Genomic DNA, 13518 nt, shown 5'->3' with positions numbered 1-13518 from the left:
AGCCTAATATGGCCTACATAGGTTAATTTAATCAGTTGTGATAATATTGTCATAAGGACTCAACTACATATTTTGCAGGAAGACTATGTTGTACTTAAAGAAAGGGAAAATAAATAGTGGCTTTAATTCAATTGGCTTGTGGGTTTTTAAAAATATTATCACTGTGCCAACTGGTAACCGCAGCTGTGTTTATTGAGTACCTACTCTGTATCAGATATTGAATAGGTATTAATTCATTTCTCACAATAACACCTTGAATAGTTACACTATAATCTTACTTGCAGAAGAATTAAATTCGGGCACAGAGAGGGTAGTAATTAACCTGAGGCTAAACAGCAAAAATGGTAAAACCGGTATAGGACTTCAGGCTGTCTGTTTGGAGCCTGTACTCACTCTTAACTACGATTGTTGAAATGCCTAGACGTAAGTGCTTTTCCAGTTCATTCCAATTAGGTAACTCCAATACCATAAAAGAGCATTTACATTACAGGATTTTGTCTGCATTTCTACAAGGCAATTCACAAGTAAAATACAATCTGTATCATGGAACTACAAACTACCCTTCCAGAAATGTGCTTGCTCACATCTCAAGGAATCAAATGACTTAAAGTTAATTTAGAGTTTTGGCTTTGAGAAGATATATTTCGGACTATATTATAAAATATAATTGAGAAGGACAGTTAAGTTACATTGTAATTTTAAAATTAAATAACTTGGAAAGTCCAATGAAACGTTGAGAAGTAGTTTAAAGCTCCATGATACTGAAATTTGAAATTTGTAACAGTTGCATCCTTTCTCAAGACACCTGAATTCTCGAGAATGAAGAACTGCTTTCTGTTGGGAAAGCAGTGCAAGAAAGTGGTTTAGAGTGTGGGCTCTGGAATCAGACTGCCTGGATCTACTAAGCCACTGGCCAGGCAATCTTGCACAGAATTCTTAACCTCACTCTTTTCTACCTTAAAATGGAATCATAACAATCTCTTTTCCATAGGCCTGTTTTGACAATTAAATGAGAAATGCATACAAAGTGTACAGCACAGTTCCTTGCATATATAATGTTGAATAACTGTTAGCTAATATGATTGTTATTAATAATTATTACTTTACATTCATACCATCTCTAAACATTTGCAATTCTCCTCAATTTCTGCTGCCCCAAGTATATCCGTTTAGCGCGTATCCATTCAAAATCAGTGCTGAATCTGAGGTCCAAACTGAGATAGCTCCTTTCCCAGCTGAAGTCCTCTTCAGCCTTAGAAATACTTGGCTGCATTCCGTGCTTCTCTCCCTGCCCACACACACTTTAATAGTAAAGCACAAGATGTATGCAAAATATTTGAAAATATGTTCTGGCCTGTGGTTTGTATTTATGAATGGCTTTTATTCTTCAGGTCAGCTTCTGGAAGCTGCGGAGCATTATGAGGCCTTCCATCAATTGACGCAGGGACGGATATGGAAGGATGAGACAGGCCGCGTTCTCAACTTGTTGGCCTGTGAGAGTCTCCTGAGGACTTACAGATTACTCTCAGACAAAATGCTGGAAAATAAAGAATACAAGCAGGCCATCAGAATTCTTATAAAAGCTTCTGAAATAGCCAAAGAAGGTGGGTGGAAAAGAACACTCTCACATTCCTGCCTTTAACGGGCAGATACTGCTTCTCCCAAGAGGGAGGTAAAAATTGTCAAGCGTTTGGGTGATTATTTCCTATGAAATGCAGGGACAAATGCCATCAATATACTTTCAAATTTCACTGTAAAACAGAGGGGCCTTAGTGCTGACAGCAAGAAATCCATTACTTTCTTGAAAGCTTTATCTCCAAAATTGCAACCCTCTGGGAATAATGTTATAAAACAGTAAACCCATGATGAGAAGGTAAGGTCATTTGCAAAAGTTAACTCTGTGTGTGTGTGTGTGTGTACACTGTGTGCACGCATATGTGTGTGTGTGTGTGCTTAAGGTCATATATTCCTTACAATCTGAGAGACCTTTCATTGTTTGTAAATTCCCTATTGTCGGGTAATAGGAAAGATATGATAAGTATTTAGTTAAGAGTAACAGGAAGATAGGACTTTAATATATTTTAGACCCATGCCTGTCAAAGTGTGTGGCCTTTGGACTGGCAGCATCAGCATCACCAGGAAGCTTATAAGAAATGCAGCATCTCAGGCCCCACCTCAGACTGACTGCATCAGAATCTGCAGGTTTGCAAGATCTCCAAGTGATTTGTATGCATGCTTACAGCAGTGAAAATGCTTTTGTGACAGCTGCTCACATCCTTAATATTCTATCATTAAAATATATATAAAATATAAAGAAAAAAATTGGAACATATACTCATAAGCTTTTACTTTGTGAGATGCAAGGATATTTTGTGACCTCAGAGTAGTATATTAATAAATTACTTTTCATGAAGGAGAAAAAGATGGAAGTTATGCTCTTGAACTAAGTTCATTAGCTTGTGGACATATTCAATCAATTGGCTTATTGAGTAACAAATGGCTTCTATGGAGTAAACAGGACTGATTTTCTGGGTTTGATTTTAATTTTTTAAAGAATGAAAGTAAAATCTTAGCTTATTCTCTCTGTTAATTTTTTAAAGTAATATTAGTTAAAATACCCATAGGACATCACCCCCAGTGAAAGATGCATCCCATTGAATGAACTGCTTTTGAATGAATGGTGATCTAGTACCTTCCCCAAAGGGGTACACACTGACATAAATAGCTAGCTCTTAGATCAATTTCAGCAGCTAACTTTAGTCACGTGAAAAGTTATGTGGACTTTTAATGTAAGTTAATGTTATCAAGTAGGAAAAGGTATTTCACTTTAGGTTCACATTTGCTAAATTGTAAGGTTGTTCACAAAGAAAGCAAGGTTCCTAGGCCCTCTTCCAATAGTCAGAGCCTGCCAAGCCATCTCCTTTCTGAAAGCATCTCTCCCTTTCCAAAGGACAGATAAAGAGAATAGGAGAAAACTTGCTTCTTCTGCTGTAATAATTTTTAATATCTTTTAAAGCCAATAAATATTTGTGCCCATGTTTTTCATATAAGATAGTAGACAGGTTAAAAGATTGCACAGCATTTTACAGAGCTCTGACAGCCACTGAAATGCCCTGGGACAAGGCATCCCTTCTTACTGTTGTCTCCTACTTTGGTCAGGGAACCTGAAGCAGCAAGCTGATGATTACGTGGATAACGCTTGCCTCCCACATTGATTTACATGGTACTTAAGGAGGACTGACATCCACTGTGCACCTTAGTTTGGACACCTTGGTGTAATGCACAAGTATAGCACCAGCCATACAGTGGTCTTATGACTCTATTATTCTATTATTTTCATCTTTCAGTCATAAATGGTCTTTAATAAATTCACAAAGTTTTACAAACATCAACACTGACCCCATACTCATTAGAAGGCATTCCCCATACCCTCCTTCCCCTATCCCCTAGCAACCATTAATCTATTTTCTGTCTCTGTGGATTTACCTCTTCTGGATAGTTCACACAAATGGAATCATGCTATGTGTATTCTTTTGAGTCCAGCTTCTTTCACTTAGCATCATGTTTTCAAGGTTCATCCATCTTGTAGATGATATCACTACTTCATTCATTTTTATGGCCAAATAATACACTATTGTATGGTTGTATCACACTTTCTTTACCCATTTATCAGTTGCTGGACATTTACGTTGTTCCCACCTTTTGTCTATTATGAATAATGCTACTATGAACATCTGTGTACATGTTTTCAATTCCTTTGGGTATATATGTAGATGTGGCATTGCTGGGTGTTATAACTCTATGTTTAACTTCTTGAGGAACTGGCAAAGAGTTTTCCCAAGTCGCTGAACCATTTTACATTCCCATCAACAATGTATAAAGGGTTTCAATTTAGCCACATCCTCACCAGTACTTGTTACTTTCTGTCTTTTTATTATAGTCATCTTAGTAGGTATAAAGTGATATCTCACTGTGAATTTATTTTGCATCTCCCTGTTGGTTAATGATGTTGATCATCTTTTCACGTGCTTATTACCCATTTGTATATCTTCTTTGCAGAAATGTCTATTCAGTTTCTTTGCCCATTTTGAATTGGGTTATTTTGTCCTGTTATTATTGAGTTACAAGAATCCTCTAATATTCCAGATGCAAGTCCTTCATCAGATTTGGTTTCTTTTCACTTTCTGATGGTATCCATTGAAGCCCTAGTTTTTAATTTGATAAAGTGCAAAGTAATTTGTTTTTTCTTTTGTTGTTTGTGCTTTTGGTATCATAACTAAGAAGGCTTCCACTAATACAAACTCATGAAGATTTACTTCTGCACTTTATTCTAAGAGTTTTATAGTTTTAACTCCTATATTTAGGTGTGTGTGTGTGTGTGTGTGTGTGTGTGTGTGTGTGATGTCAAGAGGGTCCAACTTCACGTTTTGTATGTGGATATCCAGTTGCCCCAGTACCAGTTGTTGAAAATGCTGTTCTTTCTCAATAAATTGTCTTGGGACCCTTGTTAAAAATAATTGACCATAAATGTGAGGGTTGTTTTCTGGATTCTTAATTCTATTGCAGTGATCCTCATGTCTGTCCTTATTCTACTACTACATATTTTTTATTGTGGTTTTGTAGTAAGTTTTAAAATTGGGAAGTGCGAGTCTTCCAAACTGTCCTTTTTCAGTATTGCTTTGGTCCTTCCACATTGCTTATATTTCCACATGATGTTTAGGATCAGTCTGTCTACTTCTCCAAAAATGACAGCTGGGATTTTGATAGGGATTGCATTGAATGTGTACATCAGTTTGGGAAATATCGTTATCTTAACACTGTCTTTCAATTCATGAATATGGTTTTCAGTCTATTTACATGTTATCGAATTTCTTTTAATGATGTTTTATAGTTTTCAGTGTCACATTTTGCCTTTGGTTTGTTACATTTATTTCTAATATTTTATTCTTTTTGATGCTGTTGAAAATGGAATTTTTTTTCTTTTATTTTCAGATTGTTCATTGCTTGTGTGTAGAAATAAAATCAACTTTTTTTTTTTTTTTGCGGTACGCGGGTCTCTCACTGTTGTGGCCTCTCCCGTTGCGGAGCACAGGCTCTGGACACGCAGGCCCAGCGGCCATGGCTCACTGGCCCAGCCACTCCGCAGCACGTGGGATCTTCCCGGACTGGGGCACGAACCCGTGTCCCCTGCATCGGCAGGTGGACTCTCAACCACTGCGCCACCAGGGAAGCCCAGACTGATACTCTTTATCAATTATTTCACATACGTAGTCACAGCTATGATGAATAACTATAGGTTTTACATGGTGGACCAGTATGGAATTTATATATGAATGTCAAAATGCTAATACTGGGTTTTGTATGTAGAGGGAAACTCCTCATAATTATATTGCTAATACACGTTACTCACTTATATCTGTGACCCAGGTAAATTGTATTAACATCAGCCTTTTTGATGAGTACACAGTTAGGTTTCAGAGATTGTTGATATAAATCTGTATACTTTGTTATAATAACTTTCTACTCTCTTAAAAAGCAAAGATTCTGTTTGTTGTAATAAACCAATTTCTTTAATACCATAATGATTTTTTCTACATTTTCTTTTTAGGAAATGACAAAAAGATGGAAGAAGAAGCTTCCTATTACTTGGGCTTAGCGCACTTGGCTGCTGGAGAGTATGAAACAGCATTAGCAGTAAGTTCAAGTTGACTTTTAATCACTATCACTTTTAATTTTTATTTTATTATATTTGTTTTTTTTTTTATTGTATGTTGTTATAAGGCCAACAGAAATGGGGTGGGCTGGATATCAGTGTACCTATTTATAGAGACTAAAGCAGAATAGCACTATTCTAGAAGCATTAAAAATTGGTTTTATTGATGAAATTTAAATATATGGAGTAATAGGACCCTCCACTCCTATATCACCAAGGACAAGAGGAAATGGGTTTAAATGACAGCAAAAAGTAAATAGTAAAAAAAAAAAATTACAGCACATATAATATGATCTGAGAAAGTTTTCTTAGAAAAAACTGTAGTTAATAAGCAATAGATTGAATTGCATTGCAGTGAACCTTTCCTTTGTGTGTGGGGAGGTGGGGGAAGGAGGGCTGCAAAGGTGGAAGACATTGCTAGTCCCAATCTGAGAAGTAGCCTGCCTCAGGCTAAAAATCAGTGTTTGTCTATTTTATGACCAGGCTTGGTGTGTTTGACTAAAAAACCCAAAAAACAAAATGTCAAGAGCTATCTTTTCCGTATTAAAACTGAAATCATTTTTCTTTCATTCTTCTCTTACCTCTAATATATTCCAACTGTAACTTCCTATTGAATTTCACATGCATCTCATGTAATAATCCTATTTGATAAGAAGTATTGGCTTTATTTTTCAGCTTTGAGGAGCTCTTGTTGGCTCTTTTAGATATTCAAGCTAAATAGCATTTCTGTGATTGGGCTAAATATTTTGCTCTATCATCCTTAAAATTGGGTTTAATTGTAAGAGACTTGGGTTTTCCTAGTTGACTCTTCTACTTAATATTTTTTAGTTAATGACATGCACACAGCAAGGCTGTTGTGTTCCAGGTACTTTGAGGAACACAGAGGCCAACAAGATGCACACTTCCCTTTAGGAGCTAATTGAATGAGGGGGACCAACTTGTAAACAACTATAATTCAAAGCAGGATGAACAGGGGTTTTCTGACTTCAGAGGTAAGAGTAGTTAGTTTCAACACTGAGGATCAGGAAGCTTGCACAGAAGAGCTTTTGAGGGGCAGGATTTATACAGGCAGAAAGCGTGAGAGTCGAGGATGATAGCATATTAGACACACACACACTCCCACACAGTCAATATGATCATAGTCAGTGGGTTTGAGAAGCAATGAATTGTCATGTACAAGACAGGATACAGTAGGAGATCAAGTTGGAAAATTAGGTGAATATTAGCTTATAGATTCTCTCTCTCTCTCTCTATCACATGGCAGGCACATGGCAAAATAAATTCAAACAATACAATAGGGTTTACAGTGAAAAATAAATCTTCCTTCCATCCCTGTACTCAGTCTCACAGTTCTTTTCTCAAAGGCAAATACAGTTACAAACTTCTGGTTTATCCTTCCAAGAATATTCATAGATATGCCTGGCATATAGGTGCATGTATATATGTGTGTCCTTTTTGTTGTTTACAAAATGGTAATGTTTTATACACACTGTTCTGTCCCCTGAGTTAACTTCCTCCATACTAATGTGCATATAGACATGCCTTATTTTAAAAGGGACTCATAGTATCCCATGGTATAGTTGTACTGTAATGGATTTAACTATCTCCTATTGGTGGGCATTTAGGTTATTTCCAATCAGTTTTGTTTCACAAAGGGTATAGCAGTGAATAGCTTTGTGCCAAAGTGAGAGAAGATCTACAGAATAAATTCCTAAGGGTGGAAATGCTGGTTCAGAGAGGAGAGGAGATGAATTTAAAGATAAATTTATTTTTATTTCTAATCTTCCCTTCAAAGAAGCTTAACAAATTTATTGTCACAAAACAATAAATGAAGGTGCCTATTTCCTCAGGAGCTATGTATATCTTTAGGAAATTAAGCATATGTATTAATACACGTTGTGAATATTTTTCCAGGCCATTGTTTTCGGCCTTATTATGAAATTCTTCCATCCTGAACTTTTAGATATGTGTGTGGCCAAATTTATCAATTTCTTCTTGTATGATTTTTGGACATTCTTAGAAAGGCTGTACTCATTCTAAGTACAGCCTTTCTAAGAATTAGGAATTCATCGTAATTCCAGGATTATACTTTTTAATCTTTTGGAGAGTTGGAGGGTCTTGAATGCTTTGTTGGAATGTGAAGCTCATTTTTTAAGCAATGTGGAATGTTTGGTGACTTTGATGAGTCTGGTGGCATCATCTCATTCATTTACTGACAACTGTTTATTGAGCACCTTCTAAGTGACAGAAAACATGCCAGACATGATGGATCTGATCTATAGTTTTGGAAGATAACACTAGTGGTGTGGGATAGTCTAGTAATGAATGTTTTTAAGAAGCAGCATTTGGCATCCAAGTGACAAATTTCTTGATACTGTTACTCCTTTCAGAAAAGTATTGAAATTATTTTTCTGGGGTAAGGAAGCCACAAATCAAATGTGAAGCTCACATGCATATTAACTGTGTGACCTTGGACAAATTCCTTAAATTCTCTAAGTCTCAATTGACTCATCTAATAAGTATATTTACTTTTGGGGGGGTTGACTGGTGGCCTTAAAAAGATATATCCACTTTCTAATCCCTGGAATCTGTGAATTTTACCATACTTAGAGAAAAGGTCTTTGCAGATGTAATTAAGTTAAGGCTCTTGAGATGAGGTGATCATTGTGCTGGATTTTCCGGCTGGGCTCTAAATCCAGTGACAGGGTCCTTATAAGAAAAAGGCAGAAGGAGGTTTGAAACAGACAGAAAACAAGAAGATATACCCACAGAGGACAAGTCCCTGTGAAGATGGTGGTAGAGATTGAAGTTGCAGTGCCACAAGTCAAGGGATGCCTGGAGCCACCAGAAGCTTGAAGAGACCGGAAGGATCCCCTCCCCATAAGAACATGGTCCTGCCAACCCTTTGATTTCAGACTGCTAGGCTTCAAAACTGTGAAAGAATCCATTCCTTATTTTTTTTAACATCTTTATTGGAGTGTAATTGCTTTACATTGTTGTGTTACTTTCTACTGTATAACAAAGTGAATCAGTAATGCATATACAGATATCCCCATATCTCTTGCCTCTTACATCTCCCTCCCTCCCACCCTCCCTATCCCACTCCTCTAGGTGGTCACAACTCACCGAGCTAATCTCCCTGTGCTATGCGACTGCTTCCCACTAGCTATCTATTTTACATTTGGTAGTGTACATATGTCCATGCCACTCTGTCACTTCTTCGCAGCTTACCCTTCCCCCTCCCTGTGTCCACAAATCCATTCTCTGTGTCTGCATCTTCATTCCTGTCCTGTCCCTAGGTTCTTCAGAATCTTTTTTTTTTTTTTTAGATTCCATATATATGTGATAGCATACGGTAATTGTTTTTCTCTTCCTGACTTACTTCACTCTGTATGACAGACTCTAGGTCCATCCCCCTCATTACCAATAACTCAATTTCGTTTCTTTTTATGGCTGAGTAGTATTCCATTTTATATATGTGCCACATCTTCTTTATCCATTCATCTGTCGATGGACACTTAGGTTGCTTTCATGTCCTGGCTATCGTACATAGCGCTACAGTGAACATTGTGGTACATGACTCTTTTTGAATTATGGCTTTCTCAGGGTATATGCCCAGTAGTGGGATTTCTGGGTTATATGGTAGTTCTATTTTTAGTTTTTTAGGGAATCTCCATAATGTTCTCCATAGTGGCTGTATCAGTTTACATTCTGACTATAAGACACTGATGAAAGAAATTAAAGATGATACAAACAGATGGAGAGATATACCATGTTCTCGGATTGGAAGAATCAACACTGTGAAAATGACTACACTACCCAAAGAAATCTACAGATTCAATGCAATCCCTATCAAACTACCAATGGCATTTTTCACAGAACTAGTACAGAAAATTGCACAGTTTGTATACAAACAAAAAAGACCCTGAATAGTCAAAGGAATCTTGAGAGAGAAAAACGGAGCTGGAGAAATCAGGCTCCTGGACTTCAAACTATACTACAAAGCTACAGTAATCAAGATGGTATTGTACTGGCACAAAAACAGAAATATAGATCAATGGAACCGGATAGAAAGCCCAGAGATAAACCCATGTACATATGGTCACCTTATCTTTGATAAAGGAAGCAAGAATATACAATGGAGGAAAGACAGCCTCTTCAATAAGTGGTGCTGGGAAAACTTGACAGCTACATGTAAGAGAATGAAATTAGAGCACTCCCTAACACCATACACAAAACTCAAAATGGATTAAAGACCTAAATGTAAGGCCAGACACTATAAAACTCTTAGAGGAAAACATAGGCAGAACACTCTATGACAGAAATCACAGCAAGATCCTTTTTGACCCACCTCCTAGAGAAAGGGAAATAAAAACAAAAATAAACAATGGGACCTAATGAAACCTAAAAGCACAGCAAAGGAAACCATAAACAAGATGAAAAGACAACCCTCAGAATAGGAGAAAATATTTGCAAATGAAGCAACTGACAAAGGATTAATCTCCAAATTATACAAGCAGCTCATGCAGCTCAATATCAAAAAAACAAACAACCCAATCCAAAAATGGGCAGAAGACCTAAATAGACATTTCTCCAAAGAAGATATACAGATTGCCAACAAACACATGAAAGGATACTCAACATCACTAATTATTAGAGAAATGCAAATCAAAACTACAATGAGGTATCACCTCACACCGGTCAGAGTGGCCATTATCAAACATTTTACAAACAATAAATGATGGAGAGGGTGTGGAGAAAAGGGAACTCTCTTGCATTCCTTTATTTTTGAGCCATTTAGTTTGCCTTGTTACTTCAGTCCTAGGAAACTAATAATAGGATGATTAGAAAAGACAATTTATATCAAGTTTTAAAAGAGTGCCTGCCTGGTATATAAAAACTTTTGATAATTAGTAGCTTTTATTATTTTTACACTAATCAATTAAGTCTCTGAGCTTTAGTAGTAGTAGTGAATATTGAAGGAAATAGCTTCAGAAGTTCTGGGGGACTTGGAATTAGATTAAATCTGGGAGGTGAGGGAGAGAGTGGCATCCAGATGGGCCTAGGATCCTGGCTGTAGAGCTGCATGGCCTCTGGTGGGGGATACCACAGGAAGCCCAGGCTTGGGGGGAAATGAGGAGTTCAGTTTTGAATATGTTGAGTTTGAGGAGTTTTTGAGATAGCCAAAGAGAGATCTATATACAGTGGTATATGTGGGCCTGGAGCTCAAGAGGAGGTCTGGATTGAAGATGCTGTGTAAATTTGAGGCTGTATAAATTTGCAAGTTTTCAGCATATTGAAGTTGTTGAGTGGAGGAGATTTCCTAGAGACAGTTAATGAATGAAAAAGTTCAAGGGCCAAGCTGGGAGAAGGAGGTGCCAAGGAGATTAAGCAGTGTCTCTGGAGAGGTAGCAGGAAAACCAGGAATAGATGATGGCATATAAGCCAAGAAAACCAGCATGTATAAAGGATAGAAATGAGCACATTCCTTCTGTCTCCTATCCCAGTTTGGGGCTGGAATGAGAGAGCTCCTTGCAGATATTTCCAGTAAGATCTCAACCCCCTCACCCAGGCATGTACCTCACTGAGAGTCAAGGTTAGTTCATTCTTGTCATGTAACTCTCCAGCCAGGGCAGAGTCTTTGGAAAACCAGGAAGGCCATATTCCAGGCCTTGGCTCACCGCTACTGTCAAGAGTAGCTTGTGTGGTTTGGAAGAACCAGGGACTTGCTTGAGGTGGAATATTGTTACCTTTTTGGAACACAGCTCACCCAGAACTGAGAATTTGCAGGAATTGAGCATAAGATTTGAGCCAGACCCACGGGCAGAGGTGCAGCACCAGCGAAGCATCTGTTGTCAGGTCTAGATACAAGATGCTAAGAGCAAACTCAAAAAGGCATCAGATTCACAGCTGGAAAACAGGAGGCAGGAAACAGGTACCAGGGAATCACCAGAGAATGGGAATTTGGCGCTGGGGTGTGGCTGGGTGGAGAATGGACACTGAGCAGTTGTACCTGATTTGGGGCATGGAGGTCTTCCAGCTAGGGCTGATTTTAGAGGGCAGCGCGTTTTTGCTGTTGCACTGAAATTAGTTCCCACAAAACCTGACATCTTGCTTTGATTTCAGATAGATGGCCGCCATCTTTTCATTCTCTCTAGTTTCTTACTTTAGCCACTTTTCCCTCCTTCCTTTCAGATATAAAAGGACATTCTTCAGACTTGAGTTTGAATCCCCTTTCAGTTTTTCTAAAATTTATTTTATTGAAGTACAGTTGATACACAGTGTTGTGTTAATTTCTGCTGAACAGCAAAGTGACTCAGTCATACATATATATACATTCTTTTTCATATTCTTTTCCATTATGGTTTATCACGGGATATTGAATAGAGTTCCCTGTGCATTTTCACTTTTTTCTTTCTGGACTTGGTGAAGGTGATCGTATAACCTAGTGATCTATTTTCTATTTGCAAACTACAGCCTGTCTTTCCTTCTGCAGCTGCTCTCCATCTGAAGGCACGGCTTCTAGTTTACAAGATGTCTATTGGAAACACACACCTTATTTAGTGGATGTATTGTAAAAAAAGAATTACATGATCAATTAATAAATAATATTGATTCCCTGGTTGGTTGATTAGGTATCTGCCTCGTTATCTAATCACAAGGTAAAAATTCAACACATAAAAAAAGAATTTTTCTTTTGAAGTCCTTTTTTATCCTACTTTCCCACCCTGTGCAGTATTACCAGCACTATCTTCATCTGTTCTAAAGCATCGATTGTGTTTCTGTCACACTAGTTCTGGAGGGCAGTAAGAATGCCTTAAAATCAACTTTGTCATGTGGGAACCAGTGTGAGAAACTGTCCAGTTAGATTTAACATTGCCTTTTCATATTCAGTCTATCTCATCATCAATTCTGTACACTGTTTTTATTCTCACTTGTATTTTAAGTTTATAATTTGGAATATTTTCACATTTTCAGTATCTTGCCCCTAGATTCAACCACTACCTCTAACAAATTTCTTCTCCTTTCCAGTAATGTTGTTCATCTGTTTAAAGATTTTTATGTGAATTTTTCAAAGAATCTTGGCTTAGAGAAACCTGTCACAACTAAATATCCCTAATTAATGGTTTTGATGATCTGAAACAGAAGGGACTCTGAAATTTTGCTAATGTATCTCAATTTAAAAGCTTTTATTTATTAATAAATGATTAATACATGTAATAGAAGAATATGTTGACAAGTATATGAATAAGGTTTGGTCATCCATTCCTTGCTGACCAAGCATTCTTTACTGAATGACGTACTACCACTAAACTAAAAACAAATAATGGATTTATTTAAGGCTGAAATACCTACTAATGAGAAAAGGGCATTTGGTGAAGAGAAGTGATAGTTCCTGTAATAAACCTGTGTAGCAGGTCACAGAGACGCTGACATTTAAAGAGGAGAAAGCTACCCACGTATATCAATCAGATGCTGAGGAAAGAAGTAGTAATTCCCTTTGGCCATCATCAATTTCCACCTGAAAATGTTCCAAGTAGAGTAAATTCTGAATTTTAGAAAGTAAATGTATCTTACGAAGTCCTAAGATTTCAAAGAGAAAAATATTTTACCAAAAATCACATTCAAGACCTTATGCAAAGTTGGCCCAGCTCCCACAATCAAATATTGCAACCATAAAGTTATTTTAAGAAAAAGGATGGTCCTATCGTAGTAAATTATTTTCATGCACGAATTTTCTTTCTCTCTAAATACTCTATTCCACTTACTAATCTTAGGAACATCAACTTTACTTTGTCTTCAGT

General features: G+C 37.2%; 1 protein-coding gene across 1 annotated transcript in view; it reads left to right on the top strand.

Annotated features, from left to right (window-relative positions):
* TTC29 (tetratricopeptide repeat domain 29) overlaps positions 1–13518 on the top strand; it is a 265146-nt gene that overhangs the window by 72074 nt on the left and 179554 nt on the right. The window contains exons 7-8 of the mRNA XM_060095162.1: positions 1392–1604; positions 5609–5694. Coding sequence (XP_059951145.1) covers positions 1392–1604; positions 5609–5694 — 299 coding nt within the window. The remainder of the gene's footprint in view (positions 1–1391; positions 1605–5608; positions 5695–13518) is intronic.

This window comes from Mesoplodon densirostris, chromosome 1 (assembly GCF_025265405.1).
Source record: "Mesoplodon densirostris isolate mMesDen1 chromosome 1, mMesDen1 primary haplotype, whole genome shotgun sequence".
Classification (NCBI taxonomy): domain Eukaryota; kingdom Metazoa; phylum Chordata; class Mammalia; order Artiodactyla; family Ziphiidae; genus Mesoplodon; species Mesoplodon densirostris.
This window is presented reverse-complemented; position numbering and strand designations above follow the sequence as displayed.